The following is a 24,355-nucleotide window of genomic DNA, read 5'->3' as shown; positions in this document are numbered from 1 at the left end:
ACATACTCAGGAGACTCTCCAGGAAGATCAGTCATTTCACACTTGTCAACCTCTGCATGCTCTCCCTATTCACAGCATACACAAAATCAACATTATATTGCTGTCTACCTCTAATACCACTGTACAGTATTTCATATACACCAACTTATCCACAAACACTGCACGCAACCCACACCTTTGTGGCAAACCGCACATGACCACTCTCCCTCTGCTGTGAGAGTGCCACCACCAGCCCTGGATATATCAATCTGTCTATAGCCAGATACCATTTTCCTGTAAGAGGTGGCCATTTGTCTTTTGAGTTAGCAGTTTTATGGGCAGGGGCACTAACCCTCTGCCAACCCATTTGTTGACGCATAGGGGACACGTGGGTTGGTCATATGGTTACCACCCAGCGTTGTAAAGGGTTTCCTGGTTACAGGAAACCATAAGACTTGTCCCAGTGTAAAGCTATCTGAAAAGGAAAGAACAGCAATAAAAATCTTTCCTCTGTCTCCATTTCATTCGCTGCAATCAACACCAAGTCATCAGCATACATCTCCCATTGGAGCCAGTTTCTGAAATCATGTGAGAGAGCTTCAAGCAGCATGACAATCAATAAGGAGCTCAAGATTGACCCCTGATGCATGCCAACATTCACGGGAAACTTATCACTGAAATCTCCATTTACTCTAATCCGGGTATGAGCACCCACATACATAGCCATAATCACTCTAACCAGCCACTCCTCATATGTAATGAAATTGTTCAAATCAGTACCTAAACCCACTCCAATACCTCCTGTGCAAGTAACAAAATTTGAATGTGAATGTAACAGAGTGAAGTTTGAGTGGTATAACAGAGTGCATAGTGAAGAATGGTTAGGAAACAGAGAATGTGAGTGCCTTCAGAAATTTAGGAATTTGATAAGCAAGGAGTTTATAGCATATAAGATAGGGGACAGCAAAGCAGAAAGGATTCAGGCACACTGAGGACAGTGACAGGCAATAGGGAAGCAAGCATGAAAGTAAACAAGTCGCTGCATGACAGTGTTGTAATCCCCACTCTGATGTATGGAAGTGTAATTTGGACTGTGACAGGACACAAGCTGTGATTAAAAGGAATAGAAATGAGTAATTTGAGAGGACTGTGTACTGTGGAGTTACGTGGAAAGACAGATGATGAGGCTTGGAAGCATTGTGGTATTGACATGGATGTGCTGGAAAGTGTTAGGAGAATCACCTTCAGATGGTTTGGCTATGTGGAAAGAATGAAGATTAAGAGATTGACATGAACAGTTTGCATGAGATGAAAGGGGAGAGGAGAGGGAGACCGAGGTTGAAATGAAGGAATATATGAATGAGGGTGTTGTGATATGGAAGGAAGGACAGCCAGATGACAGAGGACAATAACATGGAAGCAGGTTGTTTGTGGTCACCCCATCCTGGATTAAAGTCTCTGGCTAAACAAAGAAATTAAACAGCTATCATCATCATCATCATCTCCAGTGCCTTGTTCCCTCCTGACAAGTGATAGCTGTGACAAAACTGCCTCCAGTCTACTATTTTAATCATATACCTCCTCCACTCTCTCAAGCAGTCCTCTTCTTTCTTACCAATGTACTGCTTCACTCTCATCATACCACAAATTGTCTGTCTCTTTCAACATAACTTCAGTCTCACTTTCTAAGGCTTTCTTTGGCACTATATCTATGCACATATTTTGTATCCCTGCCAAAGTCCATTTTATTCTTTCAGTAATTCCACATCTAACTCTTATTGTTGCCCATTCTTTTATTCCAGAATACTCATAAATTTCACCATTTTTTACGTCTTCCATCATGCTTATGCCTGCAGCATCGCTGAAAATTTTCATTTCTGCAGCTTATAATCTAAAAACGTGTTAGTTTTGATGGAGGGTTAGTGTTGCTTCCCGTAAAACAACCACCAGGCAAGTCAGCGGCCACCCCTTACTGGATTATGGCATCTGGCTATAGGTACATAGTTACTACTTAATTGTTCTACCTGTTTAAATGTATTTAAATTCTCTACATCTTTTAATATATTGTAAATTACACCTTATAGGTGTGTACCATCAGACTCAGCATAAAAAACAACAGCATAAACAAGTCTGAGATTTATTAATATAAAACTGTAACTGACACTTAAAAACATGAACTGATTTGGAATAATACATAAAAATATTCACTGGAAAAAAAAAAAAAAAAAAAAAAAGGTCAATAACTACAATTATTCATATTTCCAGCCTTTAATGAAGCAATGATAGAAATGTTCAAAACATTAGTTAGTAGTACTGTGGTATATGTACATTATGTATGAGGAAAAAAATTATAATAATTATTTATTTAAAAAAAAAAATAAAAAAAATAAAAATAAATAAATAAATAAATAACATTTCCTATTTCCTGCTAATAGCTGAAGCCATTTACCTACAACTATTCCTTTAAATGATCATAAATATAAAAAACATATTTTGCCCTTGAGGTATGGACAGATTTCATATTAATAAACCATTCAAAAATTCACTTGTAGTAGAAACTACAAGTCTATGATCATTTCACTAGATGTCAAGAAAAAAGAAACCCCCCTCCCATCTTCCCTGCACATGTGATAGTTTCCCCAGCATTCTATGGGAAGCCATCATCATCTTCCTCTGCCATTTCCTTAGCCAGCTCTAAGTCCTGCTGCTCCCGTTCTCGCCGCTCCTGTAAGGTAATACCATATTCAAAATATATTTACCAAGAGCCTGTAACCATACTATCTTAATTTTACAGGTAAATTTAACACTAAAGACAGCCTCACTTCAATTTTCTGTACACATTAAATCTAAATTTCTTCAGTTCTCTACCTGTGCAAATAAACTCTACATACTAAAATTAGCAAGCTAAACTTAAAGAGGAAAAACCTGAACTGGGATAAAAGTTCAAACAACCTTCCTGTAAGTGACTTCAATATATTATCCAATTCAAATTATTACTTACTTCATTGCCCCCTGAGAACTCTCCCAGGAGAACCTCACCACAGCCACAGAATGTTTCCAAGATTGCTCATACAAGTTATGTTGTATATAGCTGTGTTACACCAGGGCAGCAAAGTACTGAATATTCCATGCTTTTGTTCTGTGAATATCTGGGGCAGTTTGAACACAGTGCTTGATTGTGTTTGAAGCACAGTTCTTTCAGGAAAGGTGGTATCCTAATCTGAGGCCTGCTGCAGTCACAGGTTTATGTCCGTGGGGTGTTTGTTCTTTGTTCTGTGTGTCTGGTAGGAGTCATCTCAAGATAAAAAGTCAGACTATTATCTACCAGTACTCACTAAGGAATTTGTTTATGATATGTTTGGTTGTTGCTGTGTTTTCTATGATATGTGGTATGCAGAATCCTACCAACATGGGACAAACATACCTGCAGCTATATCATATTCTAATCAAACTGCCAAAAATTCACATATGAAAGTCATGTTTATCGCATTAAACCCTCTGCCTCAACATGCCTTAAGACCACTCTCCAGTAGCCTGCACCATACCTTCCATAATCTCAAAAAATTTTCACATTGTTTGCATTTCCTGGTTTGAAGCATGTACAAAATTTTATTTGTGGTAGGTAGGGACACTCACCAACCACTCACTCGATGTAGTGCTGCTCTCGGGTGCCTGCCCTTTCCTTTCTTTCTTCCTTCTTTCCATCCTTCCTCTTCTGTCTCTCTTTCCTTCATTCTTTCCTCTTCCTTCTGTCTACTGATGATTCTACACTGAGTGACAAGCCAAATGGTTTCCTGTACACCAGGAAACCATTTACTACGCTGGGTGGTAAATGTATACCCAAATAGTGGCGCCTGGCAGTTTAGTGGGTAATTTATTTGCTGCAATCAGCTTGAACCAGTGCAGGTTTATATCCAAGGGATAGTTGGGGTTTAATGCTCATGTAATGCCACTCAGGGATGAGTGAGGCTGGTCACTCTCATCTTAAAGTCAGGACCAGCTTGCCTAGTCCCAGGCTCCTACACTGCTCATGGGGCAACACAGGATTGGATGATGGATGGATGTTTAATTAATCCATCCATCATCCAATCTTACGTTGCCCCATGAGAAGCGTAGAAGCCCGGGGCTAGGCAGTTGGTCCTGACATTTAAGATGAGAGTGACCAACCTCACTCATCCCTGTGTGGCATTACGTAAGCAATAAACCCCAATCACCCCTTGGATATAAACCTTCACCGGCTCAATCCGATTGGAGCACAATAATTACCCACTAAACCACCAGGTGCCAAAACCTGGTTATATGGTTACCACCCAGCACAGTAAATGGTTTCCTGGTGTACAGGAAACGATTTGGCTTGTGACTCAATGTAAAGTCACCCACAGGCAGAAGGAAGAGGAAAGAATGAAGAAATGAAAGAAAGAAGAGGGAGTGTAAAGTCACCCGCAGGCAGAAAGACGAGGAAAGAATGAAGGAAAGAAAGACAGAAGATGATGGAAGGAAAGAAGGATGAAGGAGAGGACAGGGCAGACACCCGAGAGCAGCACTACATTGAACTTATATGAAAATTCTTTAAGTAAAAAAAGAACTATTTTTCTCACTTCTTCCACAGAACTGACATCCCATTAGATAGGTATGCCTCAGTCTAGAGGGTTAAGCTGATTCAAATAACATAATACATGACACATAACATATACATATGTTTCATGATTAGCTAATTCCATCCATCCATCATCCAATCCTACATTGCCCCATGAGGAGCGAAGGAGTCCGGGGCTAGGCAGTTGGTCCCGACATTTAAGATGAGAGTTAATTTACTGTTAAAAATATTCAACTGCTGTTGATCAACCCCAGTCTGACTGGTTGAGCCGACCCATCAACTGCAGGCAGGCAACCGCCCCTGCAAGGCCTCCCCATGCAGTGAAACTGTTCCCTTGTGGCTGGGAGAAAAGTATGGAGATTTGGCTCTGTCTAGTTAGCAGGCTTGTCACTCAACATGAAGTCATCTAAAGTGGAAAGAAAAGTACAGTTAATCCTCGTTTTTCGCGGCTTGGATGTTCTGCCAAAACCTCACGAACCATGAAAAGTCGAAGTGTGAAGTTAAGAATCAATGGGAACAATAGAGGAGCGTTCCGGTGGGACTTGTACCTACCCTATCAGAAAGTACTATAACACCAAACAGGCCCTACCCAAAATTAAATGACGAGTATTTGCTACTGCTACAACAGCATAACACAATAAACATGTGCCTGAAAAGACATCAAAACTGTTATAAAGAGCTGCAACACAAAAATCCTTACCAGAGATAAAGTGAAGACTGGCTTGAGTGGCAAGTGAAGATGTGTTAAGAGTGGGTGGGCTACTTCCCGATGTCACTAAAAAAAGGAAAAGCTGCCACTTTTCACCAGATTATTTAATTTCATCTTGAATGTCAGGACCAACTGCCTAGCCCCAGGCTCCTACGCTCCTCATGGGGCAATGTAGGATTGGATGATGGATGGATGGATTTAATTTTCAACATCAAAGTAGGTCAACTAAACCCCGGTCGTTTTATGTGCCCTCTTAGTCACTAAAACGAAGAGAGAAATTATAACATTATTATTATTTATTTTTTTGGTGAAATGCTTAGGTATGGGGGTGAGATTGTTGTGGAGTGGATATGGAAGTTGTGTAGATTGGCTTGGGAAGAGGGAAGGGTTCCAGAGGACTGGAAATCAGGTATAATTGTTCCTCTGTACAAAGGAAAAGGGGAGAGAGAAGTATGTGGTAACCATAGGGGTATTTGCCTTCTTAGTGTGACTGGTAAAATATATGGTAGAATACTCATTGATAGGGTTAGGCATATGACAGAGGAGCTAGTTGGAGAAGAACAAGGGGGATTTAGGAAGGGAAAAGGGTCTGTAGATCAGATATTTGTTCTAAGATGTTTAGTGGAGAAGTATCTAGAGAAGGAAAGGAAAGTGTATGCTGCCTTCATGGACTTGGAGAAAGCTTATGACAGAATAGATAGGCAAGGTATGCGGAAGGTATTAAGAATATATGGAGTGGAGGGGAAATTGTTGAGTGCTGTGAAGAGTATGTACGAGGGAGCTAGGGCTACGGTTCGAGTGGATGGTGAGCTGAGTGAGTTCTTTGATCTCAATGTGGGACTGAAACAGGGGTGTGTGATGTCTCCATGGCTGTTTAATATATATATGGATGGGGTTGTAAAGGAGGTGCAAGGTAGGGCAGTGGATGTGGGGTTGGCCCTAATGAATGAGGGTGAGATTTGGAAGCTTCCGGTGTTGCTGTTTGCTGATGATACAGTATTGTTGAGTGAAGATGAATGGGAGTTGCATTGGTGAATGAATTTGGGACAGTGTGTAGGAGGAGGAAGCTGAAAGTTAATGTAAACAAAAGTCAAGTTATGGTGTTTGAGAGGAATGAAGTCACAGAGTGTGCAGTGAGGCTGGATGGTGAGGATATGGAGAATGTGAGTGCATTCAAGTACTTGGGTAGTGTGATGAGTAAGGATGGAACTTTGGGGGATGAAGTACGTGAAAGGGTACAGCAGGGAAGAAAGGTTGTTGGTACACTGAAAGCAGTGATGAGAAATAGGGAGGTGAGTATGGAAGTTAAGAAGTCACTGCATGATGGTATTGTGATCCCTACCCTGATGTATGGAAGCGAGGCGTGGACCTTGCAAGAGGGGAACAAGTCAAGAGTGAGAGCAGTGGAAATGAGTTACTTGAGAGGAGCATGTGGAGTGACGTGGAGGGACAGGTTGACGAATGAAGAAGTGAAGGAACGTTGTAGGGTAGAGGTGGATGTGGCTGAAAAGATTAGGAGAAATACACTGAGGTGGTTTGGACATGTGGAGAGAATGGAGAATGAAAGACTGACTAAGAGGGTGTATGTAGGTGAGGTGGAGGGAGGGAGAGGGAGAGGTAGACCGAGGGTGAGGTGGAGGGATGGAGTTGAGAGGTATATGAGGGAGGGGGGGGTGAGTTGGGGGGAGGGTAGTCAAATGGTGGGTGACAGAGTGACTTGGAGGCGTTTTGTCTGCGGCCACCCTTTGCGGGATTAGGGCGTCGGGCTATAGATAGATAGATTTTTTATTTATTTTTTTATGAGGAAGAAGGAACCAAAGGCCATGAGCCTCAAATAACTGTTCCCTCCAAAAGAAAAACAAAATACAAGAGAGAGCCAAATTCAAGACCCTATCATTTCGAGATGCCTGGACACACTGCGTTTGAAAGACTGGAGAACATAGGAAGCAGGAAATACAGACAGAGGGAAAGAGCTCCAGAGTTGACCTGTTGCGTAAATGAAGGACTGGGAGTAATGGTTAACTCTTGCATTAGAGAGCTGGACAGAAAAGGGATGAGAGTTTGCTGCTAGACGAGTGCTACGTGTCCGTCATGGAGGTGGAGGAATGCATGCAGACAGTTCAGAGAAGCAGTGACCATTGAAGTAGCGATGGAAAAGAGATAATGATGCAACAGTGTGGCGAAGAGACAGAGGTTGATGGGAGTCAGTAAGAGGAGGAGAGTTAATAAGACGAAAAGCCTTTGACTCCACCCTATTGAGAAGAGCTGTATGTGGGGAACCTCCCCACATGTGAGAGTTGTACTCCACACGGGCGGATAAAACCCGTGTGCAGAGTCAACAATTGTGCTGGGGTAAAGAAGGAATGGAGTCAGCTTAGCACACCCAAACTCTTAGAAGCAGATTTTACAAGAGATGTAATATGCTCTTTCCAAGACAAGTCCCGAGTAAATGAAACCCCAAGCATGTTCAAGGATGATGCAGGATTATGCTGAATATTATTAAACATCAGTGGATACACCTGTGGAAGATTTTGTCGGGTTGATAGGTGTAAGAACTGAGTCTTTGATGCATTAAAAACAACAAGATTATTTTTACCCCAGTCAGAGATACGAGCCAAGTCAGACATTAGGTGTGCCATAGCCTCATCCCTTGTTTGTTGAAGTAACTGCTGAGATGGACGTTGCGGGAACCGAATGGAAAGGTGAAGGGTGGAGTCATCAGCGTATGAGTGGATAGGGTTAGATGTACAGCTTAGAAGGTCACTGATGAATAAAAGGAAGAGAGTTGGTGATAGGACAGAACCCTGAGGAACACCATTGTTGACAGATCTAGGAGAAGAATGATGGCCGTCTACAACAGCAGCTATAGAACAACCAGAAAGGAAGCTAAAGATGAAGGCACAGACAGAAGGGTAGAAACCATAAGAGGGCAGTTTGGAAATTAAAGATTTATGCCAGACTTGATCGAAAACCTTTGAGATGTTAGGTGCAATGGCAAGCTATCGCCAAAGTCCTGAAAGGAGGATGACCAGGAGTCTGAAAGGTAGGTGAGAAGACTGCCAGTGGAGCATCCCTGACAGAACCCATACTGACGATCAGAAAGAAGGTTGTGATAGGAAAGATGCTTTAAAATTTTTCTATTAAGAATTGACTTGAAAACTTTTGATACAGGATGTTAAAGCAATTGGACGATAGTTAGAGGGTTGGGAACGGTCACCCTTCTTTGGGACTGGCTGAATGAGAGCAAACTTCTAGCATGAAGGAAAGGTACAAGTTGATAGACAAAGGCGAAAGAGTTTGCCTAGGCAGGGTGTAAGCACAGAAGCACAGTTCTTCACAACAACAGAAGGGCTTCCATCAGGGCCATATGCCTTGTTAGTATTGAGGCCTGTGATGGCAGAAAATCTATCAGCTGAAGAAATTTTAATGTCAGCCATGAGGAAGTGATGGAGGAACAGCACCGGAATCGTCTAAGGTAGAACTGGAGGAGAAAGTCTGAGCGAAGAGAACTGCTTTATCAGTGGAAGAAATAGCTACAAAGCCATCAGAGTAGAAAAGAGCAGGGAAGGATGATGAGGTAAAGTTGTTAGAAAGGTTTTTGGCAAGGTACCAGAAGGAGCGGGAAGAATTCGAGTTGGAGAGTTGAAAGCATTTAGTACGGATGAAATTACTTTTAGCAGAGCGAAGAACAGACTTAGCACGATTGCGAGCAGAAATGTATAAAAGATGTGATTCTGGGGTGGGTTGGCTCCAGTACCCTTTATAGGCCCTCTCCTTGTTGCAGACAGCACTAGAACAAACGTGATTAAAACAAGGCTTTCTTGCATTAGTCAAAGGATATGAGAAAGGAATGTATGCTTCCATGCCTGAGAGAATAACCTCCGTAATGCGCAAGGCACACCCAGATGGCTCCCGGCCATGGAATCAATAATCATTCCAGGGAAAATCAAAGAAGTACTGTCTGAGGGCCTCCCAGTCCGCAGCTCCACAGTGCCACAGACGACATTTCTTTGAAAGGTCCACAGGCCGTACCGGAGCGATAGGACAGGTTAAGGTGATAAGGTTGTGATCGGAGGCCAACTGAGAGAAAAGATTAACAGTGTAAGCAGAAGGATTAGTTGTATGGAAGAGGTCAAGTAAGTTTGAGCTCTCTTCAAGGCAGTTAGGGATATGGGTTGGGTGCTGTACAAGCTGCTCTAGATCATTAAGGATAGCTAACATGTAGGCTTGTTCACCAGGTGGATCAGTGAAAGGAGACGAGAGCCAAAGGTGGTGGAGAACATTGAAATCTCCTAGAATGGAGATTTCTGAGAAAGGAGAAATGGATAGAATGTGTTCCATCGTAGAAGTAAGATAGTCGAAGAATTTTTGATAGTTAGTAGAATTAGGGGATAGTTTACTCTCTGCTACAAGGAAGAGAGGGTGTAATAAAGTCAAATAGAATAAAAAATTGGTGGGCTGAGTCTACCATCTCTGTATTGGGACAGTTATTATTCTTTCCTAATTTTAATATCAATAAGCTTTATTTTACATCCATTTCAGATATATGTCCATCAAAACAAAAATAAATAGTGTTACGAGGAACATGTAATGATTCTTTGTTAAGAAATAGTAGCACGACACGGCTGAAGATCGTACAGTACGATCACAAACAATAAAAAACTCACGTGTGTCTACTGCCCAGCTGGACCTGCTGTGTATTCACAACACAGCTGAAGATCATATGTTACGATTATAAACAATAACAAACATGCGTCTACTGCCCTGCTGGACCTGCTGTATAAAGATCATGGAAAACTGTTGCATAAAAAAATGGGCAGTGCCTAGACTAAGCATTAGTACGCATTGTCTGCTGATTGTCGACTGCCGGCTGGGAGCATCGAATTGTGGGGAAATTCACGAATTGTGAAACAACTTGGAAACTTTTCTTGCACAAAAAATGAGGCGTCGAAGTAAAATGCGTCCAAATACGAGGACTTGCTGTAATAAAGTGACAGGAAAGAATGGGATATAGGTAGAGAGGAGGGAAGACACAGAGACAGAATGATAAGGGTGTAGGAAAAAGGCAGCAATTGATCAGGTGAGTGGATGATGGTCACCACCACTTACCACCTAGATATTCAACTGTAAAGTAAGAAAGTGTCAATCAAAGCTGTATTTTTCATCACTACTGACACTGACCTTGAGCTTTATTATCTTTCTACATGATCTTGCCCACAATTATAGATCTGATAAGTTTGAAACTAATAACAATGCTGTTGCTGACAAGCACCAATATGCAGGTGGAAATGGTGTTAACTACTAAACGTGGTTATAGGTTTTTGCTTTTGTTGTGGTCCCTTGTTCAACTGACCATAAACCTAAATGAGCAACGGTAATCCAAACACTTCATCCAACTACTCTCCAAGATCTCTTGTGGAGGTTTTGCTGCATTTGTCCTGACTGGGGGAAAAAGGAGGGGGAGAGGGGAGTTAAATATCAATCTACTGCACCTACCTCTGCACTCTCTAGATCCTTGTTGTATGACTTGGGAGGATAACGCATGGCTTTCACTGACTGATTGTGGACATCAAGACAGAATGAAATGCGTTGGTGGTAGACTGACTGAGGCTCCCTTGTGCAATATACATCAACTGTCTCCCGACTCTGCATGTACCCTTGCTCATGATCCATTACAGCCTGGAACAAAAGTAAATGTACAGAATTAATTTTTTAATTTTCATTTTATGAACATCATCCTATCTCGTCCATCCTCTAATCTCACACTGGTCCTTCAGGAACAGTGACCTGGAGTTAGTCTGCTTATTTCAAATTTAATCTCTGCTGAGCTGATTCTTTGTCAGGTAGTGTACCTCCCCTGAGTCAATGTTTCATAATCAATGTAAACTGTAATTCATATGAGACTTGCAGCTTGACCCATGTTGACCTTCGTTGTGTCTCATATGAGGTCTGTAGTTCAGCATCGAGTAACGCGAGGGTGTACAGTCACTCGCCCCATAAAGGCTCTGGGTGAGCAGTAAATCCATATTATTCCTTCCCATCCTAATTATTAATACAGTATAAACTTTCAAGTTCAAAATGCTTGGGTCAAAAGGCTTTATGGAAAATAGAACCTTTAGGAAAGTACAGTCGACCCCTGACTTAATGTACCTCGACTGATGGGATGTAGGACTTAACCCGCCGACTCCCATTGACATGTATATACGTCTGAACGTTTTGTCACTGTGACTCCCGTTGATGTACAGTAATCCCTCCGCTATCCGATGTAATAGAGCCAAAGGCATGTCTGAAAAGTGGTTCCGTCCGGGTAGTGGGCCCCAGCCTCCTGGACTTGTACTTATGGACCCTAACTCAGAAAAACACCTATACAATTCCCTCTGGACATGCATAGCACCTAATTAAGACCCAAATCACACCAATAAGGGACATAAAAGACTGAAATAAATGCAAAGGAACCAGAGAATGAGGTTTTAGAGGTGAGTTTACACAATATTAAACAATGTCCATTAAATGGAGTTCAATACATGTTCAGTGAGAAAGTGCAATAACAAGGATGTGAAGAAAACAGCAAAAGGACAAAATTATGGGCCAGGTTAGTGTAAAATGGATTACAGTTTTCATTTCTAATGCTAGAATATGCTACTGCACTAATTTTTCAAACATATGGTTGAAATCCCACCTGTGGAGGGACCATCGGACATAATAGATTATGATGATATTGGCTTTTTCGTATCAGGCTTCCACCCAATTTGTCCACTACAAGGAGGGTCTACTGTAGAACAATAATGATAACTATTAGAAAATCATATAACAAATTGGCTTCAGTACCAAAGGCAGTAAATGCAATAACATACCTCGGGGGGACCAACGGACATACTGTAATAAATTATTGGCTTTTTTGTATTAAGTTTCCACCCAATTAGTCCATTACAGAGAGGGTCTACTGTAGAATAATAATGATAACTACTAGAAAATCATGCAACAAATAGCCTTCAGTACCAAATGCAGTAAAGGCAACAGTGTACCGTACCTTGTATTAAATACGGGAATATTATCTGTTGTTATGCTTGTCCACAAATAAACTTTGTCTTTGAATATGCACAGATTGTGCAAGGATAGATGACATCAACACCCCCCTACTGCAAGAAAAAATATTTTGGAAAGTGGAAATTTTTGGAAACTGAATGTTTAGCGTTGGGAGGTTGTACTGTATAATACAAATGGGTGGCCTGGATGCAGAACAAGGAGAGGAAACAAGTATGTAGGAGATAATATCAACAGTGTATTTAATGAAATAAGCCATATATCACTTCACTCACCATTAAAGCTTTCAAAATTCTTAGTTCCATCTCAATCAATACTAACCTCAATGACTCCATCCCTGATGGCTTTGGCAACAATGAACTCTGCATCTTCTCGAGATCCTAGAGTGAGCTTGGCAGCTACATCAGCAAGGGAAATGCGGGAATATGATAGAGCAATTGCACGAAGGCCAGTTTTGATGACATTGTGACGGAGACGCAAGATCAGCATGAATGTGTGGTCTTCCTGGAACTGTTGAAGGAGAAACAAAGCAGAAATTATGTCTGTACTGTAATTACAAAAATTACATTTTACAGTTACATCAATGAGTAGGACATTAATACCTTACAGTCTGTGGCTTTTCTGTTCATGGATTTAAATATCTACAGCCTTCACCTGACTTATTTTCAGAACTGAGAATTTCGAGCCATCTTAACCCTCTGAGGTTCCAACGATGCTTTATGACGTCGTTTCAGACCCAACCTCAAAGATTCTGAAGACGAATTTATTCGTCATTTTATGATACCTTCGTAAAATATTCACCATAAATTGTATTTACATGTCATAACAAAGAGACTCAGGCATGATGTCACAGTGTGCTTGATTTAAGTGTTTTGCATGTAACCAGATTTATATACCCTTATTTTTATTTTATTTTATTTTGCCAAACAGTTTTCTATGGCAAGGTATAAAATTTTGTTTTCACCTAACTTCAGCTCGTCATCTTGACTTTTTATTTTCTTTGTTTTCCTTCTCTGAATATACTACCATAAAATACAACTATTCAGCTTCAAAACAACACCATAACCTGCATCCTGTCATAAAAAGTGTATTTACACTGACCAATCAAAGAAAAAGATCGCAAAGTGATTATGTGACACAGAATCATAAAAAACTGTGCATGTTTTTCCTTTTGCTTTACTGTAAAATAAAATGCAGAAATAACCATAATCTATATATCACTGTAAAGGTAATTTATTGTAATTTTTCATGGTTTAAACCACATTTATATATCTATTGTTTTATTTTGCTAAACAGTTTTCTATGGCAAGGTATAAAATTTTTGTTTTTCACCAAACTTCAACTCGTCATTTTGGCTTTTTACTTTCTTTATTTTCCTTTTTTGAACATACTGCAATGAAGTACAACTATCCAGCTTTCAAATGACACCAAAACCAACATTCTATTATGAAAAGTGTGTTTACATAAGAGCGATAAAAGAAAAATATCGCGACGTGAAGATGTGAGTCAATGCGAGAGTGGCTCGCTCTAGCACAAACATAATCTGCTCAGCCCAGACCTGATAGGATTAAAAAGCACAATGGTAGGGGTAATGAGAAGGATAATGGAAATCAAGCGAAAGCACTGTATGCCTGAGTACATAATTGCAGTAATATCCATTTTTTAATCTGTCTTGGGTACAGTTCTAACATGAGTACAAAGTCACTTCATATATTGTAAACAGCAAGGGTCAGTTGACAACATACAGTTTACCCTCTGGATGAGTATTCTCCACGTCCACAGAATCCCAATGCTATCAAAAAAAGCAGTAGCAAGGACATCTCAAGCGTGGAAGAAGTTTGCCAATGGCGCATGGTACTTGGGACAGAGGTCCCTTATGAATGAAACTGGTCACTCACACAGCTTTTCCTTTCCCCTTCTTCCCCATTCAAAATTTTTAATTCCATTTTCTTTTGTCTGTTTTTACTTTATACAGTATTCTATGCCCTTACGTAGCCAATCTGTAGCCTACCGCATATGGGGTCATATGCAAGTTGGGGACAAGGTCTGAGGGTTAGTTAACACATTAGATTTATTAAATTTTGTTAACGGGATATGGACCTTCGCATGTGTGGGCTAGCAATACGCAGTACCCTGGGTTATGACTACCTATGCATTCAAAGGGTTTATTGTACACACCACTCAGCCTGGCTGGTTTGAGAGGTCAACTTACTGTCAAGGCAACTGCCCAACAGCTACAGCTACCCTAGGATATGACTACCTATACATTCAGAGGGTTTATTGTACACACCACTCCACCTGGATGGTTTGAGGGGCCTACTTATTATCAAAGCAACTGCTCGCTCACATCACCAAATTACACACACTTTCCCACTAGCAACTCCCATCAGTAAGAATTTTATATCTATCTATCTATCTATCTATCATCATCATCATCATCATCATCCAGACCTCGTTTCCCACCCTAGGGCAAGGTGAGAAGTAGCAATGTCCAGACAGCCCAAATTTGTCAAATCCAATGGGCCACGCTTCCATTCACTCATCATTCAAGCCCCCAGAATCCTGGCTTTATTGGATACGCCAAAAACATTCACCAGGTTGTGTAGCTTCACGTAAACGTATCCGATAGAGTCAATCCGGACGCTGCCACGTTAAAAAGGGGTGCCAAATCTCTGATCATGCACTTCTCACAATATTCATTCAGCTAGCTTGATCTCTTGTCTGTCCCCTAGCCTCATCGACTTCCATACCTCTCTTCCACACACACTCATCGACCATATCTCTCCACCTTCTCCCTGGTCAGCCTTGCTTCCTTCCTCCTTCAAATTCGGTCAGATATACCTTTTTCACCATTCTATTGTTATCCATTCTCTCCACATGACCATACCATCTCAGTACATTCTCTTCGATTCTTGTGTCCACGGCCTTCCTCACTCTACATCTTTCAAAAATCACATTATTTCCTATCTTATCCACTCTCTGTACTCCACATACATTCCTTGGCAGTCCCATCTCCATTCCTCTCACTCTTGACTTCTCATTTTCATGCCACACCATAGTCTCACACCCATATGTCAAATTTGGCACTAACACTCATTCATGTAAGCCTCGTGCAGCTGGAACACTCATGCCTGTTTCTTATCAAGGCCTTCATTGCACGAGCTACTTTCCTTCCTTATGTCACTCTACATTCCACTTCTTTTGCACATTATCCTCTCTATGGCTTTACCCAGTTATCTGAACTCACCAATACATATATATATATATATATATATATATATATATAGTAAAACCTCTGCAACTCGGCATAATACATGTGCAAGCTTTGTCGAGTTAGCCTATTTGCCGAGTTGTAGGGATGAACTTTAAGTTCCCCCCCAGCACACACACACACAAAAAAAAGGAAAAATGGATAAAAAGGGACAAAAATTAAAAGTTTTTACAATAAACAGTAACAGCTCCCTTACCATGTTTCCATCCAGTTGTAGGGTGTATTCCAGGCATGGAGAAGGATTTTTGGTAGTTTTTGGCGGTGTTAGGGGGGCTCAAGATCAGTTTTGGGCACACCTTTACTGTACTGTACTTGTCACTGTACACTATGTAAAGCACAATTAACACTATATATTGTACTATACTGGAGAACTAAGCACTAAACACTTAAACATTACTGTACAACTCAGCATCTTACCGAGTTGGGGGGATTTTTGCCGACTCTCTTCCTCTCACGTGTGCATTTTTGGGAATTTTTTAATTATGATTTTTTAAATATTTTGGAGCCTTCTCGAGTTGTAGAGGTTTCCGACTTGAAGGATACCAAATTGTAGAGGTTTTACTGTATATCTATCTATCTATATATATATACATATACTATCTATCTATCTATTGCCAGACGCCTCAATCCCGTTTGGGATGGCCACAAACAAAACGCCTCCACGTCACCCTGTCCCCCACCATTTCATTGCCCTGCTCCCAACTCACACACCCCTCTCTCATATACCTCTCCACCCCATCCCTCCATCTCATCCTCAGCTTCCCCCTCCCTCTTCCCACCTCCACCTCACTCACATACACTCTCTTCGTCAGTCATTCATCCTCCATCCTCTCCACATGGCCAAACCACCTCAGTGTGTTCCTCATAACACTCCCTATCACATTTACATCCACACCACAACGCTCCTTTATATCCTCATTCGTCAGCCTGTCTCTCCATGTGACTCCACAGGCTTCTCTTAAATAACTCATTTCCACTGCTCTCACTTTTGACTTGTGTCTTTCCAACAACGTCCAAGCTTCACTTCCATACGTTAGAGTTGGTATCACAATATTGTCATGTAGTAACTTTTTCACTTCCATGCTCACTTCCCTGTTTCTTATCACTGCTTTCAAAGAACCAGCAACCTTTCTTCCCTGCTGTACCCTTTCAAGCACTTCACCCTCCAAACTTTCATCCTTACCCATCACACTACCCAAGTACTTAAACGTACTCACATTTTCTAATTCCTCACCATCCAGTCTCGCTGTACATTCATTGACTTCACCTCTCTCAAAGACCATCACTTTACTCTTCCCTACATTCACCTTTAGATTCCGTTTCCTACACACTCTCCCCAACTCATCCACCAAGCGTTGCAGCTCCCCTTCGTCTTCACTCAACAACACAGTATCATCTGCAAACAACAGTACAGGGAGTTTCCAAACACTATTCTCTCTCACCAGGGCCACTCCAACATCCACTATCCTACCTTGTACCTCTTTTATTACCCCATCCATGTACAGATTGAACAACCATGGAGACATGACACATCCCTGTTTCAACCCAACCTTCAAAGAGAAAAATTCACTTAGTTCACCATCCACACGCACTGCAGCCGTAGCACCATCATACATATTCTTCACAGCATTCAGCAACTTCCCATCTACTCCATATATTCTTAATACTTTCCACAATTCTTGTCTATCCACCCTGTCATATGCTTTCTCCAAATCCATGAAAGCCACATACAACTTCTTTCCCTTCTCTAGAAACTTTCCACTAAAGATCTAAGAATGAATAGGCTATCTGATCTAAACAACCTCTTCCCTTTCTAAAGCCTCCCTGTTCTTCTCCAACTAATTCCTCTGTTCTTTCTCTAACTCTGTCAATAAGTATCCTACCATACACTTTTCATATTATATTAAGAACACAAGTGCCCCTCAAGTAATGCCACTCAGGGATGAGTGAGGCTGGTCACTCTCATCTTATATATTGGGACCAACTGCCTAGCCCCGTGCTCCTACGCTCCTCATATATGTATGTATGTATGTATGTATATATCTATCTATATATATACATATATATATATCCATATCTATATCTATCTATCTATCTACACACACACACACACACAGATATATATATATATATATATATATATATAAGTAATCCCTCCAATATCCGACGTTTTAGAGCCAAAGGCATGTCCGGATATTGGGCCCCAGCCTCCTGGACTTGTACTTATGGACCCTAACTCAGAAAAACACCTATACAACTCCCTCTGGACATGCATTGCACCTATTTAAGACCCAAATCACACCAATAGGGGATATAAAAGACTGAAATAAATGCAAAAGAACCATAAAATGAGGTTTTAGAGGTGAGTTTATACAATATTAAACATTCTGGGTACTTTCAAGTCCCTGGCTCCTGGACTGGTTTGAACCACCAGTTTGCAGTCCACAGTTAATCCTCTGCTCTCTAAATTCTAATTTCTTAACACTGCACAACACTGTAAATTCCTTTGTGTTCTAGTGGCGAGGTATTGCAGTTTATTAACTGTTTATTCACAAAAAAGAAGCACCTGTGGCTTGCACTGCTATAAGCATCTGCTCTCGATCAGAGTTTGGCTGTGACTGTTGATGATGGCGGGGTAACAGAGTTGCCAGATCGCAATGGCCACATTACCAATCTCCTCAACATTCATTACCAAATTTAACTTTTCATTACCAAATTCGTAAAGCTAGCATTTATTCTTCACTAATTATATATACAAGTGGAAATACATGTAATCACTCTCCTTATAATTAACAACATGTTGATTATTTTCACACTATGTAGGGTAGCAGATTAATCAGAGAGAGCAAACAATCCACCATCTCCATCCTATGTATCCTCATATATGTGAAAAATCCATTTGGTAATACATTATTCTGATTCATTACCAAACAAATTTTTCATTACCAAATTGGCCCACACTTAGTAATGAAAAATACCAAATGGCAACCCTGACAGGGGAGGGGGAGGAAGGAAGGGGTGAAGGGACCATGGTGTAACAGCTGTTCGGTGCCAAGCAGCAATTTCAAATTACAGGAGGGAAAAAAAGTCAGATTTTTTTTTTTTAATTTTTTGCGGTTTTTGGCCCATTTTGGGAATACTGGATCCCAGGACAATTATGTCCGCTTAGTGGGGATGTTCAGATATTGGGCGTTCGGATATTAGAGGGATTACTTTATATACACACACACACACACACACACATATATATATATATATATATATATATATATCCATCCATCCATCCATCATCCAATCCTACATTGCTCCATGAGGAGCGTAGGAGCCCGGGGCTAGGCAGTTGGTCCCAATATTTAAGATGAGCATGACCAGCCTCACTCATCCCCGAGTAGCATTACATGAGCAATCAACCCCAACCACCCCTTGGATATTAACCTTCACCGGCTCAATCCGATTGGAGCGCAATAATTACCCACTAAACCACCAGGCATCAAAATTTGGTTATATGGTTATCACCCAGCGTAGTAAATGTTTCCTGGTGCACAGGAAACCATTTGGCTTATCACTCAGTGTAGAGTCACCCACAGGCTGAAGGAAGTGGAAAGAATGAAGGAAAGAAAAATAGAAGAGGGAGTGTAAAGTCACCCGTACGCAGAAGGACAAGGAAAGAATGAATTAAGAAAGACAGAAGAGAATGGAAGGAAAGAAAGCTGGAGAGGAAAGGGCAGACACCCGAGAGCAGCACTACATCGAGTGAGTGGATGGTGAGCGCCCCCACCTACCACATATATATACAGTAATCCCTCCACTCTCCGACGTAATGGAGCCAAAGGCATGTCCGGATAGTGGGCACCAGCCTCCTGGACTGGTACTTATGGACCCTAACCAACCTAACTTTGAAAGCCACCTAAATAACTCCCTACCGGACATGCACAGCACCTATTTAAACCTATTTAAGACCTATTCACACCAATAATGGACATAAAGCATGAAATAAATGAAAAGGAACCAAAGAATGAGGAATTAGAAGTGACTGTACCTCAGCCAGGGTACTTACATCATGTTTGTGGCTGCCTTTCTAAGGTTTTGGCAGTGGTGAAAACGCTCTTGAAGCACATACAGTAATCCAGTGTTGTGCTGCACTTAATTCTTTGCACTGTGAGTTTTAATTGTTTAACAATGCACATTGTTCTTAACTGCACCACTGCAGTTCTAACTGCCAGTTTGCACTCCACAGTTGATCCTTTGCACTTTAAGTTCAAGATTTCTTAACACTGTAAATTTGCATGTGGTCTAGAGGCGAGGTATTGCAGTATATTCATTGTTTATTCACAAAAAACAAGCACGTGTGGCTTCCAGTTCGATAAGCATCTATTCACAATCGAAGTTAGGGAGTAACTGTTGATGTCAGAGAAACAGAGTTGCCAGATCGCAACAGCCACATTACCAATCTCATTACTTTCATTACCAAATTTAACTTTTCATTACCAAATTCGTATAGCTAGCATTTATTCTTCACTAATTTTATATACAAGTGGAAATACATGTAATCACTCTCCTTATAATTAACAGCATGTTGATTATTTTCACGCTATGTAGGGTGGCAGATTAATCAGAGAGAGCAAACAATCCACCATCTCCATCCTGTGTATCCTCATACATGTGAAAAATCCATTTGGTAATGCATTATTCTGATTCATTACCAAATGAATTTTTCATTACCAAATTGGCCCACAATTGGTAATGAAAAATAACAAATGGCAACCCTGACAGGGAGGGGGGAGGGGGGAGTAAGGAAGGGATGAAGGGGCCATGGTGTAAGCAGCTGTTTGGCGCTGCGCGGCAATTTCAAATTACAGGTGGGAAAAAATTCGGATTTTTTTTGGAATTTTTCTTCTTTTTTTTGGCCATTTTTCGGTTCCAATGGTCCAAGCCCACAATGTCCGGTAAGAGGGGATGTCTGGAAAGTGGGCGTCCGGAAAGTAGAGGGATTACTGTATATCTATCTATCTATCTATTGCCAGATGCCTCAATCCCGTTTCGGGTGGCCACAAACAAATCGCCTCCAAGTCGCCCTGTCCCCCGCCATTTCACTGCCCTGCTCCCAACTCACACCCCCCTCTCTCATATACCTCTCCACCCTATCCCTCCATCTCATCCTCAGGCTCCCCCTCCCTTTTCCCCCCTCCACCTCACTCACATACACTCTCTTCGTCAGTCTTTCACCCTCCATCCTCTCCACATGGCCAAACCACCTCAGTGTGTTCCTCATAAAGCTTCCTATCACATCCACATCAACACTACAACTCTACTTTATATCCTCATTCGTCAGCCTGTCTCTCCACGCGACTCCACAGGCTCCTCCACTGCTCTCACTCTTGACTTGTGTCCTTCCAACAATGTCCGAGCTTCACTTCCGTATGTTAGAGTTGGTATCACAATACTGTCATGTAGTAACTTTTTCGCTTCCATGCTCACTTCCCTGTTTCTTATCACTGCTTTCAAAGAACCAGCAACCTTTCTTCCCTGCTGTAAACCTTTCAAGCACTTCACCCTCCAAACCTCCATCCTTACTCATCACACTACCCAAGTACTTAAACGTACTCACATTTTCTAATTCCTCACCATCCAACCTCGCTGTACATTCACTATCTTCACCTCTCTCAAAGACCATCACTTTACTCTTCCCTACATTCACCTTTAGATTCCGTTTCTTACACACACTCTCAAACTCATCCACCAAGCCTTCCAGCTCCCCTTCGTCTTCACTCAACAACACAGTATCATCTGCAAACAACAGTACAGGGAGTTTCCAAACACTATCCTCACTCACCAGGGCCACTCCAACATCCACTACCCTATCTTGTACTTTTATTACCCCATCCATGTACAGATTGAACAACCATGGAGATATGACACATCCCTGTTTCAAACCAACTTTCAAAGAGAAAAATTCACTTAGTTCACCATCCACACGCACTGCAGCCTTCGCACCATCGTACATACTCTTCACAGCATTCAACAACTTCCCATCTACCATATATTCTTAACACTTTCCACAATCCTTGTCTATCCACCCTGTCATATGCTTTCTCCAAATCCATGAAAGCCGCATAAAACTTCTTTCCCTTCTCTAGAAACTTTTCCACTAAAGATCTAAGAATGAATATCTGATCTACACAACCTTTTCCCTTCCTAAAGCCTCCCTGTTCTTTTCCAACTAATTTCTCTGTTCTTTCTCTAACTCTGTCTATAAGTATCCTACCATACACTTTTCCTATTATACTAAGAAGACAAATGCCCCTATGATTAACACACACTTCTTTTTCCCCTTTTCCTTTGTACAAAGGAATAATTATACCTGACTTCCAATCATCCGGGACTCTACCTTCCTCCCAGGCCAATCTGCACATCTTCCACATCCATCCTACTACTATCTCTCCCCCATGCTTCAGCATTTCACCACACACTCCAATTCCTGGGGCTTTCCCCGATTTAACTTTCTTCATTGCTTCCACAACTTCAATCCTACTGATTTCTTCCTGTCTTCTCACCTCCCTCCTTCTCCCAGCCATTCCCCAGCCACTTATACTCGCATTACTTCCATCCTCTACGTTCAAGAATTCCTTAAAGTGTTCTCTCCATCTGCTCACTTTTTCTCCCTTCTCCACTAGTAATCTACCATTTTTATCTTTCACTCCCCTGCTAACTTCACTTCCACCCTGTCTTACTCTTTTCACCTCTCTCCAGAACATTTTCTTACAGTCCCTCCACTTTACACTCAAATTCCTTCCAAATTCCTCATCCACTCTCTTCTTACTCTCTCTTACTAATCTTTTCACCTCTCTCTTTCTTTCTACATATAACTCTCTCTTCTGCCTCTCAACTTCTTCCACGCCCCTATTTCTCATCCATTCATTGTATGCTTTCTTCTTTTGTGCCACAGCCTGTCTCACCTCTTCAGTCCACCACGCTGTTCCTTGCACCCCCCTCCGTCTTCTCTTCCTTCCACACACCACATCACATTCGCTCCTCTTACATTCCATGTACCCATTACAGTAAACCCTCGTTATATGATGCCTCTTTGTACGATATTTCGCTTATACAATGTCAAAATTTTAGTACCCTATGCCCACTATACAAAGGGAACGATTTGCAACAACGATGGATCATCCGCGGCTCAGTGAACAGCGAATGTGCAAACGCAAGAAAAACGTCCTCACACTGTCGGCATTAGACCACACACACTTGTCCACCGGTCCAGCCTCATTAGCTAGCCCTGCCCAGCCAGGCAGTTCTGACATTGATGAGTGAGGGCTGTAAGTCCCTGTGACTGTGAGGCTAAGTCGGGACAATTCGCCATCAGGACGATTCCCCATCATTTATTTACGTATCAGTTTATTTAGCAAGTACACTAGTTATTTAATTATGTAAGTTATAAAAGTGATGATGGTTTATTGTTTATATAGTAAATGTAAAATATGGCATCAAATCATGGGCATTAAATGAAAAATAATAATATTTTGAAACGTGAATTAGCTGATTTATGATTGATCCTTCATCTTAGCATAAGGCTACATACGAGACATTGGCATTTATATAAATGCCTAATTACCTTAAGTGAACGATCGACATACTTTGGAATTATACAAATAATCTTCATGTTAAGTCTATATAAATGTTTCGGGATATTTCGCCATCAAGTCAATTCGCCATCACAACAATAACAAGACAATTCGCCATCGGGACTTTTCATTGTCAGGATGATTCCCTGTCGTTTATTTTCATATCAGTTTATTTAGGAAGTACACTAGTTTTTTAGTACTGTACTTGTACCTCTTCAAAGTCGTTTTAAAATATACCCAGGATGTTGTAGTACCAATGGAAATTAATGAAAACAGCTGTGGGTGATGCTAGAACATAATTCAAAGTCAACTACAGCTAGGTAGAAACAAGTTAAATATTGTCTAAAAGTGCAACTTACAAATGATATCCAAAGCCAATGCTATTGAATGAAAATAGACTTTGACAGATCCCCCTGAGAATTAGTTATTAAAGTATCAGTTAATCAGTAATAAGTATATTTATAGAATGACAGGGAATTGTCCTGACAGGGAACGTCCATATTATGACGACGAATTGTCGACTTCATGGCGAATTGTCTAGGAACCACATAAACAACCGTTGCTTGCTTCAGTAAAGGTAAGATCTATTGTATACTGTAGTTTTCATGCGTTTTTTCTCTTTATTCACTATTAATGTGTTACTTTAAATGTTTAAACATAAGGATATTTCATGTATGTGAGTGCTAAGGTGTGTGTATGTGAGAGTTTAGGCACGTCTGGGAACGTATCCCCATTGACTCCATGTTATAATGGGATTGCTATATGATGGATTGCTTTACGATGGGGTTTTCAGGAACGGAACCCCATCGTATAATGAGGGTTTACTGTACCAAGTTGATCACTCGAATTATACTAGAGGCAATGGGTATAAAATAATTGGCAATCGATTCCAGTCGCATGAAGCTAAGCATTTCATCTTGAATAGAGTTGTAAATACTGTATATGGAATAAATTGCCCTCCAGTGTAGTAAATTCTAATACAGTACTGACCTTTAAAGGTCACCTTGATAAGTATTTGTTGACTAATCCCCAGCTTAATATGTTTACTCCTGAATAAAACGCTTGTTTGTATAATTTATTTTATTTTTTTAGAGCCTGGATCAATTTATGAATGCAAATATAGTATATGC

General features: G+C 41.0%; 1 protein-coding gene across 2 annotated transcripts in view; it reads right to left on the bottom strand.

Moving 5' to 3' along the window:
* Positions 1-2,298: 2,298 nt before the first annotated feature.
* Positions 2,299-24,355, bottom strand: part of Rpn3 (regulatory particle non-ATPase 3) — an 82,146-nt gene continuing 60,089 nt past the window's right edge. For both annotated transcript variants that reach the window (XM_080284979.1, XM_080284980.1), the window contains 3 exons: positions 12,651-12,839; positions 10,782-10,964; positions 2,299-2,704 (listed from right to left, as the gene is read on the bottom strand). In XM_080284979.1, the coding sequence (XP_080141105.1) occupies positions 2,627-2,704; positions 10,782-10,964; positions 12,651-12,839 (450 nt within the window). In that variant the 3' untranslated portion in view covers positions 2,299-2,626. The remainder of the gene's footprint in view (positions 2,705-10,781; positions 10,965-12,650; positions 12,840-24,355) is intronic.

The sequence above is a fragment of the Coenobita brevimanus genome, chromosome 103, assembly GCF_032717465.1.
Source record: "Coenobita brevimanus isolate Jiangsu-jjx chromosome 103, ASM3271746v2, whole genome shotgun sequence".
Lineage (NCBI taxonomy): Eukaryota > Metazoa > Arthropoda > Malacostraca > Decapoda > Coenobitidae > Coenobita > Coenobita brevimanus.
The sequence above is the reverse complement of the archived record's forward strand: the minus strand, read 5'-3'. Positions and strand labels throughout refer to the sequence as shown.